This window comes from Delphinus delphis, chromosome 2 (genome assembly GCF_949987515.2).
Source record: "Delphinus delphis chromosome 2, mDelDel1.2, whole genome shotgun sequence".
NCBI classification, from domain to species: domain Eukaryota; kingdom Metazoa; phylum Chordata; class Mammalia; order Artiodactyla; family Delphinidae; genus Delphinus; species Delphinus delphis.
The window spans coordinates 146,700,720-146,721,879 of record NC_082684.1 but is presented as its reverse complement, the minus strand read 5'-3'; the positions used below and the strand labels follow the sequence as shown (position 1 = coordinate 146,721,879).

General features: G+C 35.5%; 1 protein-coding gene across 1 annotated transcript in view; it reads right to left on the bottom strand.

The window, feature by feature from the left end:
• Positions 1-21,160, bottom strand: part of PRTG (protogenin) — a 127,836-nt gene that overhangs the window by 53,290 nt on the left and 53,386 nt on the right. Inside the window, exons 3-11 of the mRNA XM_060002982.1 lie at positions 18,373-18,517; positions 16,560-16,693; positions 14,900-15,037; positions 14,478-14,636; positions 13,710-13,869; positions 12,656-12,903; positions 10,427-10,591; positions 6,874-7,179; positions 5,956-6,144 (exon numbers count right to left, since the gene is read on the bottom strand). Of these exons, the coding sequence (XP_059858965.1) occupies positions 5,956-6,144; positions 6,874-7,179; positions 10,427-10,591; positions 12,656-12,903; positions 13,710-13,869; positions 14,478-14,636; positions 14,900-15,037; positions 16,560-16,693; positions 18,373-18,517 (1,644 nt within the window). The remainder of the gene's footprint in view (positions 1-5,955; positions 6,145-6,873; positions 7,180-10,426; positions 10,592-12,655; positions 12,904-13,709; positions 13,870-14,477; positions 14,637-14,899; positions 15,038-16,559; positions 16,694-18,372; positions 18,518-21,160) is intronic.

Below are 21,160 nucleotides of genomic sequence, written 5' to 3'. Positions count from 1 at the left end.
AGACCCTTGTTTCTCAAAGTGAGCAGAAATGCAAAAATTTCAGGCTTCACCCAGACCTACTAAATTTTAACAAGGTCCCTGGGTAAATTCATATACATATTAAAGCTCAAGAAGTAGCGGTTTCCATATCTAATGATCATGGTAAGTTATATGGGAAAAAAATTTTTTTAAATACAGATTTTCAGACTCTACCCTGGGAAGAGAACTATGTTATTGTAAAAACAACTACAACAGCTAACATTTGTTGAGGACTTACAATGCAATTTACAATGCAATGTTAACCCTTATGTGTATTATGTCATTAAATCTTCCTAACATTCTAAAATAACTATTATTATTATTATCCCTATTTAAAAGATTAGGCAAAAAACGAGGATTTAATTTGTTAATAAGCTGTGGAGCTTGTAAGTTAAACCTAGGCAGCAGACATGAAGCTTAGTCAACTGATGTTTTTCTTTTAACTATCAGTGCCACGTGCCTCCCATAACAAAGCACTGTAGATGACGCACCACGGGAATGACTGACACCATTTGGGGTCACAAGAGGATTCCCAGAAGAGTTAAGACTTAAAAGTTGAGCAAGATTTTTTCCAGAGAGAAGAGATAGGTCTCCAATTTTGTCCAGAGAGCATTAAAAATATTTTAAAATGGAAGATTACCTTTCATCCTAGAAGAAGAATTTAAGGAAAGATAAACAGATGATTAACTGTAAATTTTGTATAGTTCTTACAGTTTCATCAACCTGCAAACATTCTGTTTTTAACTAGAGGTAGTTGCAAATTGGCAAATGAAAATCTTTTTATTGTCTTTATATAGCAGTACGTTTTTAGTAATGGGATTTTTAGAAGTGGATGCTCCATTTTTTGAGGTATTGGTTTTTTAAGTATTTTTTTAAAAATTTTAAGTATTACGGTTCTAAAATGTGATTTGAATATCAATCATATTTGGCATTGTTGGATATTGCAGAGAAGGGAATTTTCAAAAATTTTTACTCTCTTGATAAATTAGGAATAAATAGTTCAGTGTTCCCTAAAGTCTGTGTTTAAGTTTCAGCATGTTTTGTCTTGATAAAAGATTAAACACAACATAATAACTTAAAAGATATTTAACAGTGAAGGAAGTGAAATACAGTACTTTTTAAATGTTCCCTTTGTTATGTTATAATTTGTACTCACAGTCAATTTTATGGCCTACATAGTAGATGGTTTCCAAAATCATTTCTTTAAGAAGTCTACTGACTTCAGTTAAATGAACTTATTTTGTAATTATTTGAAAAGACAGAAAGAACACAATCAGATACTGTTCAGAGCAACTATTTCTACTAAAAGTGAAAATTAACTGTGGTAAAGCACAGGAAGAACTGAAGAGAGGCAAAAAATGTGAGGTTATGTCCCCAAAGATCTTTCCTGTGGTAAACGACAGCAATAATGTTAATGGAATTTTTACACCAAGCCTAAAAATGGTCTGTTAACAAATAAAGGCAAAGTGATCTCAGAGAAACCAATGCTGCTTTATGAAGTCAAAGCTCATCTGGACAGAATGCTTAATGATATTTATGTTGTCGACTATACATTACTTCAGCATGGAAGACTCCTGGCATCTATAATGACATTTAAACTGGTAGTCAATATCAAAGCACCAGATTATCTGAAATGAATTTATAGGCTAAGTCAGTATGGAACTATACACTTGAAATTATTCACAATTAGGAAGATTTTGTTATAAAATATAGTGTATTTTTTACTCCGTCTTATGTGAAATTTACAGACCAACCACATTGTAAGGATTTTCACCTGTAGCATGTTTCCAAAGACTTTCTGAGTGTTATCTAAGGCTTCCTTGTGTGAGAGGGGTGAGGGAAGACAGTCTCTGAAAAGACTTTGGCTTGCTTTAAAACGTGACTTCCATATTTCGTAAACTGAGTGATTCTAATTCTCTTCGAAACAAAATCGCTATTATAGTAAGGTTCACAATGACCCCTCTCTGCTCAAAGTGGTCTCAAAGTGGTCTCCTTTATGCCACAAAATCTTGTTCTGCCTCGACTAAAGGAAAGCTTACAACTTTCTCCAGCTATATCAACTTGGCTCACCAGTGCTAGTTGTTTTCTTTCTTGAGATATGTAGCCACACAACCAAATCCTATTCTACTATAGTGAAAGATAACACCCAGAAATCTGACTTGATTTTACCATGCTTCTATACAAACTGGCTAAGGGACTCTAAAATTACACCATTAACTAGGGACTGTTTCCTCAGACTCCTACTCCCAGCAGAAACTGGGAGTTACAACTTTAGATTTCTCAAAAAACAATCTGAGTTTTGAAGGTGTGATTTTAAATATTTTGGATCTTTACAATTGGTGCTAAATAAAATGCTCATTAATCATGTTCGCTGTGAAATTTAATAGCACAAATTCTTTGACAAAAAAGAAGCTAAAGATTATCTAACATCAGTGTCCTAAATGCTAAACGACAGCACTATCTAAATAATCCCCCCCTTTTCACTCTATTCTACACAGACAAAACAATTAAGAACAGTTTCTGACAATCAGCTTATGAAAACAGTCCTCTTGCAACCAGAAACTCTAACTTCAGAATTTGAAGCCAATTTCTGAAATAAACAGACCAAAAAAGGAGGAACAAATTATTTCAATCAGTCTATTATCAGGGAACACAAGTGTGCTATTAATTTTGCTTCTGTTTATTATGTGATGAATGAAACATTTAAAAATTCTATTTAAAACTGAACTAAACACTGAAAGTGCCAAGGAAAAAAAACTAAGTGAAAATAATTACTACGAAGATGCAAAATCTTGAAGAAAACCACAAACCACAATTTAGAACAAATCAAATAAACATTAAATCACAAGCCTAGTGCTTTTTATCCAACTCCCCCAAAGTAAACCACTTCCAATAAAATCAAACTGTATATATTAAAATCATTAAAGTAAAACAAACTAACAACGTCAAAAAGACTTCCACTGCTCTGCCAATATTTATATTATACTAATAAAGACACAAGAGCATTTTTTAGCCACTTTAAAAAACAAAACATTCTACATCTCAAGGAATTGAGCTTTGAGCGTTTACAGTAAAATGTTCTAAAATAACTTTCATTACTAAGTACAATTAAATTTAGTTAATCAGAAATTTGGGAGAAAGTTGGACAAGTGATTCAACTTAATCTTTTGGTTTAATCTTTGGTTTAATGTTTTTAGCAGTGGTCACATCTGTTACATTTTTTTAATCCAGTGCTATAATGCCTTACTTTAAAAAGGATTTAAAATGCTTGTTAAATGAATTGAAATATATGAACTCATTCACCTATTTCTTTCTTTCAGAAACAAAGAACTGTATGTATTACTAAGGAGAACGTGTCCCCAAAACATACTTTTTTATTGAAAACTTCATTACCTGAAGTGGAAACAAAAAGGGCAATCAGAAAGGGGATTAGCATGAAAATGAAATTTTGAGACATCAGTTTCCTACTCAAATTGACACTGAATCAGCAAACAAAAGCATTTAAATTTCATTTCCAAGACTACTTAGTAAATCTAGTTCTGGTTAGAGTATCTTTAATGTGCAAAAGCTCAGTAAAAGCAAGTATTCACCATGTAAGACACAGATAGGGTTCCCTTAACCTACTGCCCTCTAGACATATCACACTCTGTTAAACAGGCAGCTACCGCCAGATGCTCTCGCTAAAAATGGTCACAGATGGTCAGTTGTCCAGTTAATAGAACATACTGCTCTCCCAACAGCCAAAAGTAAGACGGAAAGGAGTGAGAGCTGTTAACACTTGCCTGCTTAGTGGGTTAAACCCATTAGCTTGCTGTAAGCTTGGCTAGGCCCCAAGAGTGACTTTGTAGAAAAGGAAGATGAGACCTTAGGGCTCTCAAGATTAGAAGGCATCTTAAAGGTGATCTAGTCAACAGCTGCACAGTGCTTGAATCCACACAACTGCATCCCTGCCAGTCAGCCGATCCAACCCTGGACACAGCAACTCCAGGGGTATGGAACGGGCCATCTAACAAGAAAGCCCTACAGCTATGAGAGAGTACTCTGCAACCCTGCACTGCAATTACTCCAGCCACCCAGTCTGACTCCAGTCAGGAGACACGCGGCTATTTTAATAGATGGGGTATATTGAGTATAACAAAATCATTTCCTACTTTTATGCACTATAAAATGATTTTAAATCCTTTGCAAATGGCACATGCAAAGGATTTTATGACATAAAAACACAGGCAGTAAATATTTATTTTCAAAACATAGGAAGAAATAAAGGTATATAGGATGGAAAGCCATTATTCAGAGATTACAAAAAATTTCAACAAAAATCAATGGATCGTCTTCATATATATGCCATCTGTAGAAAAATTTTAAAGAATTGTTTTTAATTGGCTAAGTTTTAATAAAATGTTTCTCAAAACTTTTCACAAGCACAGCAGTCTTTTGTTTTTTTCTAATAAATTATTCATCTGTTTAGAATAAGCTACCTATATGTTCAATAAGACTTGTCTAACAATCTACTGTTTTATCTTCAATGTACGTACACTTCCTTATCAGTGAAGAAATTGGAGGTACTAAGTTTGATTTTTCATTAAAAATTGTCTCAAATCCTGTTTCTTAACTTGATACTGACTAAAATTTTCTTGACTAAATGACATGCATGTGGAAAGGGAGGGCACCCTGAGAAGGCATGGCTAGAAATAAATGCTGCTGAATGGCTGACAGTAGGTTGGGCTAACGTCATCTGAGTATCAATGGCTTAAGGAAGGTCACCCTGGAACATATGTAACTTCTCCTCGTCCTTTATAAAGCTGTGTGACAGGGATCAACTGTGAAACTTATTTAACCTAATGCAGATTCAATTAAAATCCAACACAAGATTACGAGCAAAACGGCACCTGAAAAATTACGGCAAAGAACTGGAAGATGGGGTTCTGCGTCCCTGGATCTGAAAACAGATTCCCACCACTGCTTCTTACTGCACAGGGATTTGGGTCTAATGCTGTTCTCACAGCTTGTGCTGTGAGGCCAGGGGAAAATAATGAAGCAGTCCCCTGTGGGGACCCCTGTGCCTCTTCCCTTCCTGCACTCCAAAGGGCAGTCTGTTACAGGGAAAGCCAGAGTGCTTGTAAATTTCCATTATGTGCAGAAGGTGTGATAACAGTCCAGTAGGAATTCAGTTGATGCTGCTTTGTGCTTACGGGTAAAAATCTACTCACAAGCAACAAACAGCTAAGTGTGCATTCTACACCTTGAGTACGTTTATACTCACACATTTACTGTAGTTATAAGTGTCTTTACTTTCTACTAAACATGTTTTCATCATGAAATCCTCTCACTGTGCAAAGAGAGGATGAATAGGGAATAAAAGTGTCTTTCAGAACTCTGATGAACCCAAACACAAAATTAAGTGCTTTTTCTTCAGTGTTTCTGGGTTAGAACTACATAAAGTAAATATTTACAGTTACATGGGTCATATGTAAGAGCATTATTTTGTACATAATTTACATATCTTTCACACATGCAAAATAATACACCTACCTGGCACTCTCAGGCAATTTCTAAGTTAAACTTAAATTATTGTGCATTATCTGATCATTTGGTGATATTCCTAATTTTACATTTCTATTCTACATCCACCACACAGTCACAAGAATTGATCAGGATCTCACGCCACCAGAAGTAAACTTTAGAAAGAAAATCGATGCCCAAAGGTGGGGAGAAGATAGAAAGATAACCTGGTTATCTGTCATTGTACCGATTCACTCACAGTGGTGAGTCAAGGACCATTCACTGACTTAAGTAGTAGAATATGCACAATGATGTAGCAGGGTCAATTCTTTTCTTTTTACCATTAAGTCATTACTTCTGCCTTATATCCTATAACTTTTTTCCCAATTGGTCAGGGAGGAAGGAAAAAAGGAAAAACAGTACAGGTTCACTCACCTAAACCACTGAGAGTATAGAGAAGGTCACTGGTAGCTAAGAAAATGGGTCCATTCTCCTGCTGCCCTTCTTCTTTGTAGTACAGCTTGTAGCCCTGAATGGTTGCTGTGTTCTCAGCATCTTGTTGCCACTTTACAGAAATGGTCGTACAATTCAGAGGCTCCAAATGTAACTCTGGAGACTTAGGGGCTAGAAAAATTCACCAGATGAATAAGAAACTCGTAATGCACATGAAAACACAGAATAGTATATAGCTCTCTCTGTTTTAAACCAATAGTTGCATAAAAATTCAATTCCAACAATTATACTTTAATATTAAAAATTCCACAATGATACTAAATTTTGAGACAGAATTAAAAATATAAAATACTACCTAAAAAACTAAGGTATATAAATAAGAACAAAATTACATGTGTATTTTAAGTTTTTTCAAAGAAGCAGTATGTGTTTCCTAATTTTGACCATCCAATATTCCCCTGTGATAGAACAGGCATTATTATTAATCAATTAACAAGAAAAAGCCCAGTCATGTTACATTCCACATTAGTAAAAGAGGAGGCGGGTCTGGAACTTCCTAGTATTACGGTTTTTCTATTAAAATGATAATTTAAAAAAATATATATGGCAATGATATTAATTAGGTCTCTATTAATATATAACTTCTGGTAATTCAATTTGATTTGGACCCATCTGTCTTTGAAGGATCTGCTAAGTAAACATAGAGTAACCAAAAGTTTTACACACTAATGAGCTCCATGCAAAAAACTACTCAATAGAAACTTTAAAATTTTTTTCAATTAAGCCCATGATCGATGGAATACTTCAATTCATAAGACAAAATTTTAAAATGTAAACATAAGTTAGATAAGAAAAAAAAGAAAAATACTGTGTTATTCTTCCTCAGTAGTCAACATTTACCTTTCACGCTTGTAGCTTTGGGTGTCCTGTGTGAGGTCCATACTGAAGACTCTCCCAGCCCTACTCTGGTGGCAGCAGTAATCCTCACCAGGTAGACACTATCAGGTTTCAGGCCCTCTAACAGGTGCTCATGAGTGGTCCCTGGGAGCTCCAGAACTTGGATGGAGTTGTCAGTACTCAGGCGGAAGGACAGGCGGTAGAGGACCACCTGGCCCCGCCGATACTTGGCTGGGATTGGCAGCCATGAGACGAGAATATCGGTGGGACTTCGACTTGTCAAACTAATTTCAGGAGGTCTCAGGGGAACTAGTCATACAAGAAAACAGGTTGCTTATAAATATTTAGCATCAAAATTGTCAACTAGCACACCAGTATTTACTCAAGTATCTTAACAGCAACACATCACATAATAAAGGAGAGAGAGATACTTTCAGCCCTAGCTGAGGTTTCCAGTCAAGCAGAGTACAAACCAGAAAGAGGAAGGAAAAAATAATGAGGGAGGATCCGATATAGAGAACCAAAGAAAGCAAGGCTTTCACTGCTGTTGTTGTGACTGTTCTGATGTTCTTTGGGATTAATAGGAGCTTACTTAATATGAGAATACTTCTCAGTAACCCTAACCAAAATGTCTTAAAACAAGGAAGAGAGAATTACAGAAGAATGGAGAAGCTTAGGACACCAGGGTTATAACCTGACAAATAATTTTAAGTGTTTAGTAAGAGTTGTATCTTAAAAATTAGTGTGAATTTTGTATTCCTAATTATAATATATGGCGCTTAATATGAAAACAATGTTTTTTCCCTGTAAATAATTCGAATACAACAGGCAGTCCAGGAAAATGAGCCAGGTAAACTGGGAGGCAGTCTAATATTAAGAGCTAAGATGGGTTCTGGAGTTAGTCTCTGTGTAACTGAATCCCTGTTATATCAATTACTACTGTCTGTGTGTGATCTTGGCCAAATTAATTTCTCTGTGTCTAGGTTTCTTCATATACAAAATGGGGATGAAAAGAATAGCTTCTTCTACAGGCTTTCCTACCTCAAGTAATGGCAATTATTTGTCCAACTGCTCAAGACAAAAACCTTGGTGTCACCCTTGACTCCTCCATACACTCTCCACGTTCAATCCTATGACTCTACTACTCACACGGCCACCCCCTTGGTCCCTGCACCATCACCCTTGGCCTGTTTTGTTGCAACAGCCCCCTGACAGATTTCCCTGCCTCTGCCCTCTTCTTCACCACCTAGTCTCCAATACATTTGCTGTTAAATTGCAAGTCAGATCTTGTCTCTCTTCTGCTCAAAATAGCTCCCATTTCACTCACAGTAAAAGCCAGAGTCCTCATTATGGATTCATACACAGCCCTACCTACTTATAATGGCTGGTTCCTCATTCATTCTGTGCCTCATCTCCTACTGCTTTCTGCTTGTTCCCTCCAGTCCAGCCGTGCTTGTGCTTCAGGCCCTTAGCAATTTCCATGTCCTTTCCTAGAATTCACGTCCCCCAGTCATTTGCCTAGCCAGCTCCCTCATTTTCATTTCCTTCAGGTCTTCAAATGTCACCTATTACATGAGGTATCTCTGTCTAAAGCCTTACCCCTTTCTCTGCTTTTTTCCCCTTCTCCTCAACACTTATTACTATCTAACAGAGCCTATCATTGATTGTTTATCTTATTTATTGTTCCTCTGTCCCTTCTCCCACAACAGAGAGTAAGCTCCACAAGGTATGGGACAATTTTTTGTCTCTTTCATTCACTACTAAATACTGAATAACACACAGCACGTACTCAATAAATATTTGTTGAATGAATGAAATAATAGGTAGGAAAGGGAAAACCAATCAAGCATTTCTGAGTCCTTTATGTGTATGAACTCATGAATTCTCACAAAGACCCAATGAAGAAAGTGCCATTATCATTTCTACTTTATAGCTGAGGACACTGAGGTACAAAGAAGTCAAATCACTTACCCAAGGTCACACAGCTTGTAAGTGAAGAAGTAGATCTAGAGCCTATATTCTTATCCCCAACACCCTACTATCTCTTATATAACAATGGTTCTTCTATCATAGGGTTATGTGGGGATTAAAGGATATAAATGGAGGGAACGTTTTTAGAACACGCAGTGTTAGACACTCCAAAAGTGTTAGTTGTATCTGACGGGCACACTAGGAGACCCACACATCTCAGTCTGAGAAGTACAGGCTGAGGAAATGGGGGAATACTGATGCAGAAAATTGAAAAGCAGTGTCAGAAGTCCGTATGTTATCCAGAAAACAAAATGAAAATTAAACAAAGAAGTTGCAGAATTAAGGAAAGGTTTAAAAGGAGAAAAACTTTGAGATCACAGCTTAATTGGAATTGGCAAGCTTTAACCAGTAGCTTGCTATGCTAAGACACATTTTCTTGAAGGGTATGGGGGAATACACCTCATATACCAAACAAACCCAAAACAACTACAACAAACACCAGCCTGTGTTTCACCTTAGATATGCATGTCAGAAGTTGTTAAATGTAATTAGGTAACCAGAGAGGTCATGGTTCACTCTAAAATGGAACAGACTCTTAAACGAAAACTGAAATGTGGAATTCATCATCCAGATCAATGACAATTTTTTCATTTAGTAAAAGTCTGAATTTATAAACATTTACACAAGTAGTAGTATAGAGATATAATAGCTCTGGGACCAAATGGACAAAGAAAAAGATGTGAGAATCATTTATATAAAAATGTTTTGAAAACTAAAGGTGGACCATTTCCTGAGGATGCGAAAACATGTGTAAAGGAAGAATAGTATAATTAAGTATATGTTAAACAATCCCCCTTTCACACTGCAGAGTACAAAAATGGGCCATGGAGAGGCCCTGAAGAGAGAGATGAAGAGTCAGAGGAGGAGAAACAGTTCTCCAGGACCATTTTAATGGATAGAATTTCCCACCGTTATAAGAGTATATGGAGGCCTGCCCTCAAAAGGACAGCAACTCAATTTCCAACCCCAGGTAACAAACTGAACAGGCAATACTTTCCTGCTTATGCAGAATAAGCACAATGTATCTAAAAATAAACTAACTGCTATCTGATTTTATAAGAATTTTTTTAACTGACAAGTACTAAACTTCTTAAACTCCCAGTTTCAGAAGTCCAATGCCTCTGACCTCCAGTCATTACATACACTCAATATGTAACTGTCATTATATTTTTTCCCGCCTAGAGAATCTCACATTTTGTTCTCCTCAGTAAAGAAAAGAAAACAAACCAAAAACCCTGCAACACACTTACAATTTAAACCAGGAACTTATAGAAACAGAAGGACAATTTTGTTATTAAAATTTGTATTACGAATTATAAATGAAAGTGCTCTTCATCATGTTACTGTCAAAAACTGAGAGTAAGATTTGAAATGGTAAATTAGCCTGCTGGTTATCACATTTGTTTCTGTTTTTGTTTTTAAACCAAAACCAGGATATTTTCTCTGAGTTAGAACACATATTCATTGAAAATGATAAAGCATATTACTGTTCATGCTGAGATGACCTAGAGTCACGTTTTCTTACCATCCTCTAAAGTGTTCTGTGTCACGTGGTCGGACATCTGGCTGGCTCCCATTGGCATATAAGCCACAATGTAGAAAGTATAATTGCTGGCAGGTTCCAAGTCATCAATAAGATAATGAGTTGTGTCATTTCCGATGACTACTTGATACTCTTCATTGTTTAAACCTAGGTTAAGGAATCAGTGTCTAAAAATTATGAATATTCAAAATAAAATTAACAAGACCATTACCATTTTCTTCCACTATGAAACACTGGTCCTTGGATACCCTTTAAAACATGTGAATAGGAAGGTTTTTATTTTCTAAAAGTAACCATGTCTTGTTACAAATTACTAGTTTGAATTTTTCCTGAATAAATCAAACTGAAAACAATTAATCTTCTCTAAACATCATTTAACATCTAGTCAAAACCCAGAGCAGAGACAATGTACAGCAGTAACACAACAGAGTTTAACGCTACAGAACACTGTAGCTCATTAACAGTGTAAATTTTACTTGCTTAAACTCATGGTTTCCTTTTTCTTTTAAACATAAATGGAGAGACAGTAGGGAATGTAATGGCTCTACTCTTTATAAAAACAAACCAAACCAAAAGTTGTCCTGCAAAAGATCTCATTTTGCCCCTAGAGATTCTATTAAATTTGACTGACACAAGTTGTTCTTTTTACTTATATTGAAAGCAAAAGAACTGGGAGGCACAGAATGTGCTTCAAAATGTTTTGTTCCACAATGAGGGTTTTTTTTCCCCCCCTAGAGAGGAAAAAAATTCTCAGCAATTCTTAATAAAATATGCATAGCAAGGTATAGAAGAGGATTTGTCTTTGTGGGATTTAATTCCTACAGAGTAAACTTGTAAAGTGGAACAAGAGCACTGGCAGCTACTGTGCTTTGCGAACAATTCACAGTAAATGCACGTCAACTTAATCAAAACTCTCTAAGGATGGAGCCCCTTCTCTCCACACTGGATTTATAAACAAAACAGAAGGCAAATTCCACTATTAAGTTTTCCCACATTTCTGAATTAACTTGATAGCATTTTAATTAGACAAGATTACAGGCATTTCACAACAGACTAGCTAATGGTTCGTTAATTAGGAACTGCATAGTACGATTTCTGACCTACCAAACAAGGTCCTTGAGTTCGAATTAAAAAGCCTTGTTCTGCCTTTGAATAGACCACTGAGCCGCATGTGGAGGGCTCTAATGAAACAACCATAATAGCGAACAAGAGTGGTCTCCACCAAAACCAGCATTCCTTTTACCTTCTTAAATCATTAAAAAGGGAATTAACATACTCCAACATGCTCAGTTAACAGACTTTCATTCTTCTTGCTACCATGACCCCTGATTTAAATTCAAAATACTCCTTTTCAAAATACTACTTCAAAGTACAAAAAACAAACAACAACAAACCACCTGTTTGTACAGACAATTTTATTATATCACCATTCTCTGGGTATCTGAATTTGTTTGGAATGTCTATCACATAAAAAGTAGGCTGTTTTGTATATAACCAAAATCTGTAAACCTCTGCCATTGTTTCCATGAGAAATCAATAGTGAAATCTCTAGGATTTATAACTAGTTTTTCCTCTAAATTTTTGCCAAAAGAAAATGTGAGGATAAAAAAGATTCCAGAAATGGAACTGAATAAAAATTTTAAGAAAAATTTGATATCTACTTTTACATAATAAATGAGATATCAATAAAGAGTATCCTGCTCAGTTTTTAGAGAGTTCTATGAGATTTCAGAAAAATAATCAAAATAGATAAAATCATATTACGGGGAATCTGAAAATGTTTACTTTCCCCTTTAAAAATAACATGCTACAGTGACTACAGTTCACCTTATTATTTTATTAAGCAGTTACACCATTGTTCCTATGTAACTGCATACTTAAATTGATATATTTAAGTGTTAGGGAAGGAATTTACATCTCGGCTGAAACGAAATTCCTAAGTACACCACTCTGTAACTTTTAGCATGCAGAGTTGGTACTTATTTCTAAACAGAAAATCTTAAACTATACTTATATACATAAAGTACACAACAATACAAAATTTAACAAAAAAATTTATACACAGGTGATATAGTAATTACTTTATTAAAAGAGGTAAATGCCATAGAACTTCAAAAATATTTTGTGGATTATGTGAGACATCATTTATATTGAAAACAAATCCCTGACAGTAAATAGCACATAAAAATAAACAGTACTCAAATTGCTTACCTTCTGCTTTCATGTAGTGCACAGAATAAGCGATGACTTTGTCTGAATTATAAAGCGGCCTCTCCCAAGCTAAAAGGATGGCTGAACTTGACATGGTTTCAGCATGCACGTTATAGGGAGCACTGGGTCTGTCTTCTGACATTACTACAGTCAGTCTGGCTCTAGATAAAATAGATCCTTGGCTGTTCTCAGCCATGCACTGATAAATAGCATCATCTTCAGGAATAATCTGGTTAATTACCAATTTACTGAGGAAAGAAAAAAATTATTTCAATGAAAATTCTAAGGATGACATAAAGTTAAGCTATTACTAAGTGCACTCTTAATTTTAAAAAACAAGTTATTAAGAACAAAAAACTGTGTGACCAGCCCTATGAAAAAAATCTATATGAATTGCTTAAGATTACTCTTATTTTCTGAGTCTATATAAATAAGTACTTGTGATATCCAAATCCTGTTTGCTTTAGGTGACAGCTTAATCTCTTTTTTAAAATTTGGCTTTTATTAAGAAAGTGTATTAATCTGTAGTAGCATCTAAATTTCTGTAACATTGCAATGCTACATAAAATTCAGGTCAACAAAAATGTTCAAAAGTTTTGTTCAACATACAAGAGTGATACAAGAAGATTCATATTTATACTAATAAAAATGAGTTCTTAAAATCATTAAGTTTGAACTGTGGAGGAACTCTTAGAGACTTAATTATTTCCTTCTAAATTCCTCACTTTATGGAACAAGGAACTGAGACTCCAAAGGGTTAACATGCTTGCTAATAACTTAGCTGGTGGCTTACCAGGACCAGAACCCAGGTCTGGGGAACTGTTTCAACATTCATTTCATTATAATCTACCACTTCCGCGATCCACGTATAAAATACAAAAGGATTTTTGACATGCTGATATTACAATCTTAAGTTTATTTCTTATTGATTTTACTTCAGTTTAAAATACCAGGATAATTTAGGTATTTGATATTATAACTATAACCGTTTCACATAAGAATTACTAAAGCCATTATATCTTATCTAAAATAGTAGCAAAGTGACTTAGCCCACCTGTTGTACATTTTAATTCTACCATTTGAATGTATCTTCCTTCCGTTTTTCAACCATGACATTTTGGGTGAGGGGATTCCTTCTGCCTGACATACAAATCGAGCAGTACCAGCTCGAGGCCTCGTTAAACTTTCTGGCCATTCGACAAATGAAGGAGGAGCTATTTTTAAAGAAAAAAGAAAATATTTTTGTGGTCCAAACAGGAATGATATAGAGTCAAGGAAGAGTACAGCAAGTGACGCAAGTCCCACCCCTGAAAATATTTGACATTCTGAGCTTCCTGTCTACACTCTACATTTATCTATCTCTCCAGATGTCTTTTCTCTGCATTGCTCAGTTAATGTCCACTTTCCCCAGGCTTTCCCCATTGACACCATCTATACAAACACACTAAAAATATGTGTGCCATAATCCTAACTTAACCAAGCCCAATATACAGCCACTTGTGAATGCATGGAGACAATAGATTAAAATCTTAGACTGGTCAATGGGTATATGAATTTGTAGGTGGGTGAGAAGGAAATTAAAAAGGAAGCTTAAATTAACTAAGAAGGACCATAATGTTATAAAAGCAAACAGGATGGCAACTTCAGAGTGATTCTAGTTATATTTTAACGTAGGGCTTTAATTTCCTCCTAAAATTCATCACTGGTTTACAATTTTATATCAACACTACAAAATTCAAGAAAAGTGGAAGTAAGCTACGAGATAAAACAGCAAATGTTAAGATGTAAGACTCTCCTGATTGCAGAAGGAAAGAAAACATACCTAATACAGTTAAAGTTGCCATGGCAACCGTAAAGTTGCGTGTGCCCGGGGTAGTGGCCCGACAAACATATACTCCAGCGTGTTGCAGCCTGATGTCAGATATCATGAGATTACCATTTCCAAGTACCCGAGTATTGAAGACATCAATGGACTTGTGATCTATTTCAAAGAGAACAGTTCAGTTAAAACAATGTAACATGTGATCTAAAATTTGTCAAAAGATCACTATTCAAACAATCATTATTATAAAAAGTCTAAAATTTTCTATGCTAAAACTTTTCCTCTACACACTGAAATACCAGAAAGTTAAAAGCCACATAATTGCCAAACATGTGTGCTGCATATAAAATAAACATGTTATCAGTTTCACCCGTATGAACAAAGTTGAAGGAAAAGACTTTTTTTTTTTTCCTAAGACTTACCAAGACGGCTCCAAGAAATGATTGGTTTGGGATTTCCTGTGGCCGCACATTCTAAAACAACAGTCTGATGAAGAGATGTTGTTATGTTCTGTGGACCTGCTATAATGGTTGGTGTGTGGAAGGATTTAGACTCCTTATCTTTGAGATGGAAAAGGCAGGATATAAGAAAAAATTATAAATAAGATATAATGAATGAAATGAGTTAAAATATCTATTCTGAAGTTTTTCACTTTTTTCTTTTTTGAAAAACAATTTTATTGAGATATAGCTCACCCATTTGAAGTATATAATTCAATGGTTTTTAGTACTTTCAGAGTTATACAACTATTACCATAATCAATTTTAAAACATTTTCATCACCCCAAAAAGAAACTCCATCCCATCAGCAATCACTCCCCAATCTCCTCTCCCCATAGCCTGACAACTACTTTGTGTCTCTGGATTTGCCTAATCCAGACATTTCAGAAAAAAGGAACCATACATTATGTGGTCTTTTGGGACTGGCTTTTCACTTAACATAATGTTCAAGGTTGATCTAAGCTGTAGCATGTACCAGTACTTCATTTCTTTTATTGAATAATAATAATAGATTAATACTTAATTAAATGGATAAGACACATTTTATTTATCCATTCACTGGTTGATGGACACTTAGGTTGTTTCCATATCATCCACTTTTAATTGAGGTTCAAACACTGACTTAATGCTTTCACTAATCTTGTTAGGAATTTATGTGACAGTGGGGAGAACAAAGAAGTGTGAGAGTGCTTTTGTCTTTATGCTTCATACCAAGAAGCTAATAGATACCACCTAAAATTAAAACATGGCATTAAAAATTTAATTTAAGTCTCAATGTTTCTGTGAAAAAATTTTTAGTCTTAAAGGATCTTTAGGAAGTAATATCTCTTGTGAAGAGTAAACACTCACGTGAAGTTCAACAATGTCTTTAGGTCTGGTTTTCTTCCACTACATTCAAGTAAATTTAATTATTTAAAAATAAAAAACTAGCATCTATGTATAATTCCATTTTAATAAAATAAATATTTCTTTCTTCATATCATCTCTCAAGCCAGTTTCCCTTCTAACTATATTTATGAACAGTAAAATATATGAAATTATGTTCACTTAATGTTAACAGTGATAATCTCTGGATATGGAACTAGGGACATTTTTAAAATATATCTTTGTACTTTTTACACTGTTTAATGTAAAAAAAGTTATTTTACTTTTACAGACATTACTCTTTAAAATAAAACATGCATCATTTCTACAAATGCAAATTATAATTTTTCTTAAAACAACAAACAGAAAAACCCAAACTGGAAACAAATGTATTTTTATTGACAATGGACAATTTTAGTGGAAATAGATGATTATTATTCTTTTTTGAGATTTTCTGTATTTTATATTTTAAAAACAAAAATGAAGTATTTACAAAACAAAAATTCAATCTTTCTTAAAGATGTTGACATTGACATATAAAACAAATTAGTTTGAGAAGAAGGTTGCTTAAATAGATAAAAATGATCATTTTCCAAATAGATTACAATAAAATTTAAATGTAATTGAAGTACTACTTTACGGTATACTATTATAGCCAGAGAAGGCAAATTAATAGCTGGTCCCATTAAAAACTGAAAAATCAACTTATGTGTGGTACCTGGAATCACCGTGAGCAAGGCCTCCATACTTTTACGTCTGTGGGCTACAGTAGCAGCAACACAACGGTAATTTCCAGCATCCTTTTGATCAACATCATAGATCTGCAATACTCCTGTTGGTAATGCAGTTACCCTGTCATGAGAGGAAAGATGATTAAACTCTCTGTAGTAAATTTTATATTTTATCTTAACATATATTCTATGATAAGAATTCATATACTCAACCTTTTAAAAATGCCAGATGCAATAATACTTTAAAGACTTTAAAAAATATTAGCTGGATTCAATTGTTTTCATTTGGGTTACTACAACTCTCTAAAACATAAGTAATTATGCTGTACCTCAGCAGTCCTCAACCTTTTTGGCACCAAGGATGGGTTTTGTGGAAGACAATTTTTTCCCCGGTCCCCCCAGGGATGATTCGAGCACGTTACATTTATTGTGTGCTTTATTTCTATTATTATTACATTGTAATATATAATTAAATAATTATACAACACACCATAATGCAAAATCAGTGGGAGCCCTGAGCTTGTTTTCCTGCAACTAGATGGACCCATCTGGGGATGGTGGGAGACAGTGACACCTGAAGTGTGTTGCTTATGTCCTGTCTACTCTGTAAGATGCAACTTAATTGTCACTTACCACTGATAGGGTTCTGATATGAGTCTGCAGGCAACTGATTTATTATGGTCTCTGTGGAGCCAAACCTCTCTGCTAATGATAATCTGTATTTGCAGCCGCTCCCCAGTGCCAGCATCACCACCTCGGCTCCACCTCATATCATCAGGCAGTAGATTCTCATAAGGAACGTCCAACCTATATCCCTCGCATGTGCAGTTCACAGTAGGGTTTGCGCTCCTACGGGAAGTTAATGCTGCTCAGGAGACGGAGCTCAGGCGGTAATGTGAGCGATGGGGAGCGGCTGTAAATACAGACGAAGCTTTGCTGCTCACCCGCCGCTCACCTCCTGCTGTGCAGCCTGGTTCCTAACAGGCCACGGGCAGGTAACGGTCCATGGCCCGGGGGTTGGGGACCCCCGCTGTATGTGATTTGTGAAATCTATCAGTGTAATTTTACACAGAATCTCACTTGACATTATAGCTTACATATAGCTAACTGGTGGTCTAGAGTTTAGTATGATATTTTTCAAATACCTGATTTTTTGCATTTTAATATCTATGTACTCTCCAAGATATATCTGAATGTAAGTTTTTTTTTTAAAGCTCTTCCTTGAATAACTTTGTCCATCTTAGTTCTCTCTACCATTTCAGCAAGGGATTTTTGCCTCCTAAGGAATATTACTACTCATCAGGATTGGAATCAAACTAGGTGTGTGTATGCGCGCGAGTGTGTGCACGTGTGTGTGTATGTGTGTGTGTATGTAGTGCAGAGGGGGTTGGTAAGCAGAAGGCAGAGATGGAAGTGGGCAACCACCACTGCGTATATGGGAGACCCTTATACCAGCACTATTATCCCCAGCACTAAAAGTGTAATTCAGCTCCCTAAATCCTTGGGCTGCCATCCAGGTACTCAGGTGGTCCCATGATTGGAAAAGATGATTGAGGAAAGGAACAAAGCACTAAGGTAGAGTATCTGAATTCTGATCTGAACCAAAAAAAACAGGAACTATGCCCCATGTACCAGAGACTGATGATCTAATTCCTTGCCTAAGTTTGAAATGTCTTTAAGAAATTGGTTATTGTTACCATAAGCGAAAATAAGCTCCACAGTGGTCTTTCCCCATATACAGTTTTATGATGAAGTCCTTGTCATTCCTGTATCATATTCAAAGACAAAAGCTGTATTTACCTGTCCATAGTTACAGGTAGAGTTGTCCGATTTAATTCCCACGTTATGACTGCAGGAGGGTTTGATGAAATCTTGCATGCAAATCTAGCAACTCCACCTTCTTGGACCTCAGTAGAAATTGGCTGAACTTCAAATGCAGAAATAGCTATAAGATAAAGTTCGTCAAATTCAGAATAAGTACCTGCGCTACCATACTATACTTGGAAATAACATTATGCTAGATATTATTTATCAAACTTGAACTCCTGCCCAGACATAAGGCCAACTCAACTTAACAAGCACAAAGAGAAATTAAGGAATAATTTTAGAAATACCACTGGGCAGTTGTCCAGCTAAAGGAGTTTGGTCTTTCCCAAAATGAAATTCTCAACAAACTCAGATCTATTTCAGAAAAAAATTAATATAACTGAAACAAAAATAAGCAATTACCAATGGTATGTAATGATATACTAAGCTGTGTAGTACAAATCTCAAACACTATTGTATTTCAGAGGAGAGGGAGATCAATAAAGACAGATTAGTCAGGTAAAAATCTTTTACAGGGATTGGTTGTGAATTGAGGTTTGAAGAACGCTTTGGGTTTAGATGGAAGGAGAAAAAAAGGACATTCCAGGTTAAAGGAGCAACATGACGGCAAGCACAGAAGTAAGAAATGTGCAGCCTGCGTTCACAAGATTCTACGGTAACAGCCAGGACTAACTATTGTATAATAAATCAGATAAAGGGTTCATGGAAAAGTGGAAGGAGAGTAGAGATAAAACAGATTTGTATCATGGTACAAATTAAGGCCTCACTGAAAAGTTTTGAGCAAAGGAGTGTCATGAAAACAGTAGTGTCTGGGAAAAATTAATCAGGTATTGTTAGATAGGATGGATTGAAGAAAAAGAGCCTTAAATCAAAAGACCAACAGGCTCTTTAAATCAAAATGAAAGAACTGGGTGGTGGCAGTGAGAATGGAGAGATTCTACAGGTATAATGAAAACTGAGACTTGGTTCTTATTAGACAGACATGTCACTCCATGTCTGGAATCAAATGAGGTTGGTATTGTTGGAGCAGAATGAGAGAGGAAAGAGTGAAGACAAATGATGTGTCTGATGAATAAAAAGGTACACAGACTCGAGAGACTATCTTTAGACTTAAATAAGTCTTAAGTGTTGATATTTTCTAGATAATTCTTCTTTAGTATTCTAGACAAGCCTCTAGGAACTGGTCATCATGTTCATGGTTTCACATTTTGATGGAGTCCAGACTCCAGGTAATAGTGTAGCTTGCCTTCCCTCTACTAAGTCTTCCAGGATATAAAGAAAGGGCCCCAATGATAGTCTTACTCCCCATCCTCAAACTCCAGTTCAAAAAATATATATGCCTTTACAATTTACCAATAAAATGAGAAATTCTGAAGAAAAATAGAAGGAATAAGGGCTAGATGCCTTATGCTTCATTAGACTGGGAAGGGTAAAAGGTCACAGAAGACTAACAAACTCTGCCTTGGACTTGACTTCATTAATCTGTAAATGAATCATGGGCCTTTAGAGGTATGGAACAAAGTCAGTGAATAAAAGTGAAAATATTCTTAGGAGTATCAACTTCCAAGAAGGGTGGAGTGGGGGTAAATTAATACTTTATTTATGTAGGTAACAGAAAATTCCTACTTCTTTAAGAACACTGGTTTTCAAACTGCTGCTGTCAGTGGACCCACAAGGTCAAAAGCATTTTTATGATAATCATCCTTTGTCTTTTTTACTTTCATTTCTGTTGAGTATATAGTGTTTCCAGAAGCTACATGATGGATGACAAAGCAACAGACTTAATGCAGTGTGAGAATCCAGCTGTCTTCTATTAAGCTAATTAAAGAGATTTGGGCAAATGTAAAACAATGTCACTCCTCTCACTAAAATGTTTTGGAAAATAGTTATTTTTCATTAAATGTGTATGTTAATATATAATTGATCAATGTTTTAATTTCAAAATTAATTAATGAATATTTTTTAAATTTCTAAGTTTCGATTTCTAATAATAAAGTATCAACAGATATAACCCATATAAATAAAAGCTCTTTGAGGTCCTCAAGAAGTTTTAAGCATATAAAGAGTGAGACTGGGCTTCCCTGGTGGCTCAGTGGTTGAGAGTCCGCCTGCCGATGCAGGGGACACGGGTTCGTGCCCCGGTCCGGGAAGATCCCACATGCCGCGGAGCTGCTGGGCCCGTGAGCCATGGCCGTTGCGGCTGCGCATCCGGAGCCTGTGCTCCACAACGGGATAGGCCACAACAGTGAGAGGCCCGCGTACCTCAAAAAAAAAAAAGACTGAGACTAAAATGTTTAAGAATCACTATTCAAGAACACCAAACTCTCAAAATCAATACAGTTTTTCTTTTTAATTGCTTCTGTAATCACTTTCTAGGATATTAATCTATTTACAAATAACAATGTAAGCTTATCTTTCATTTAATTAACTAAACTTTTGTCGAATATATTCATATTTCGGGGGAACTAAGACCTAAGTTTTGCAAAGTTTAATGCCTGCTTTATGAATTATTAATTGCTCTTGATTCCATATTTATTTTTTCCATGTGTGAGGACGTGACCTTTAGCTTTAGTTGTCATTGATAATCCCATCTATATTCAATTTACAGACTTCAAAGTGGGAATTTTTATCTTACTCTTTCCCAGCATTTACCTCCCCAGACTGAAATATCTAATATAGTTTAACTTTTCTTCATAAAGCAGTAGTTCCTCCAACCCCATCTATTTGAACAATTTCTTCTTCCTTTATCCCATTACAATGA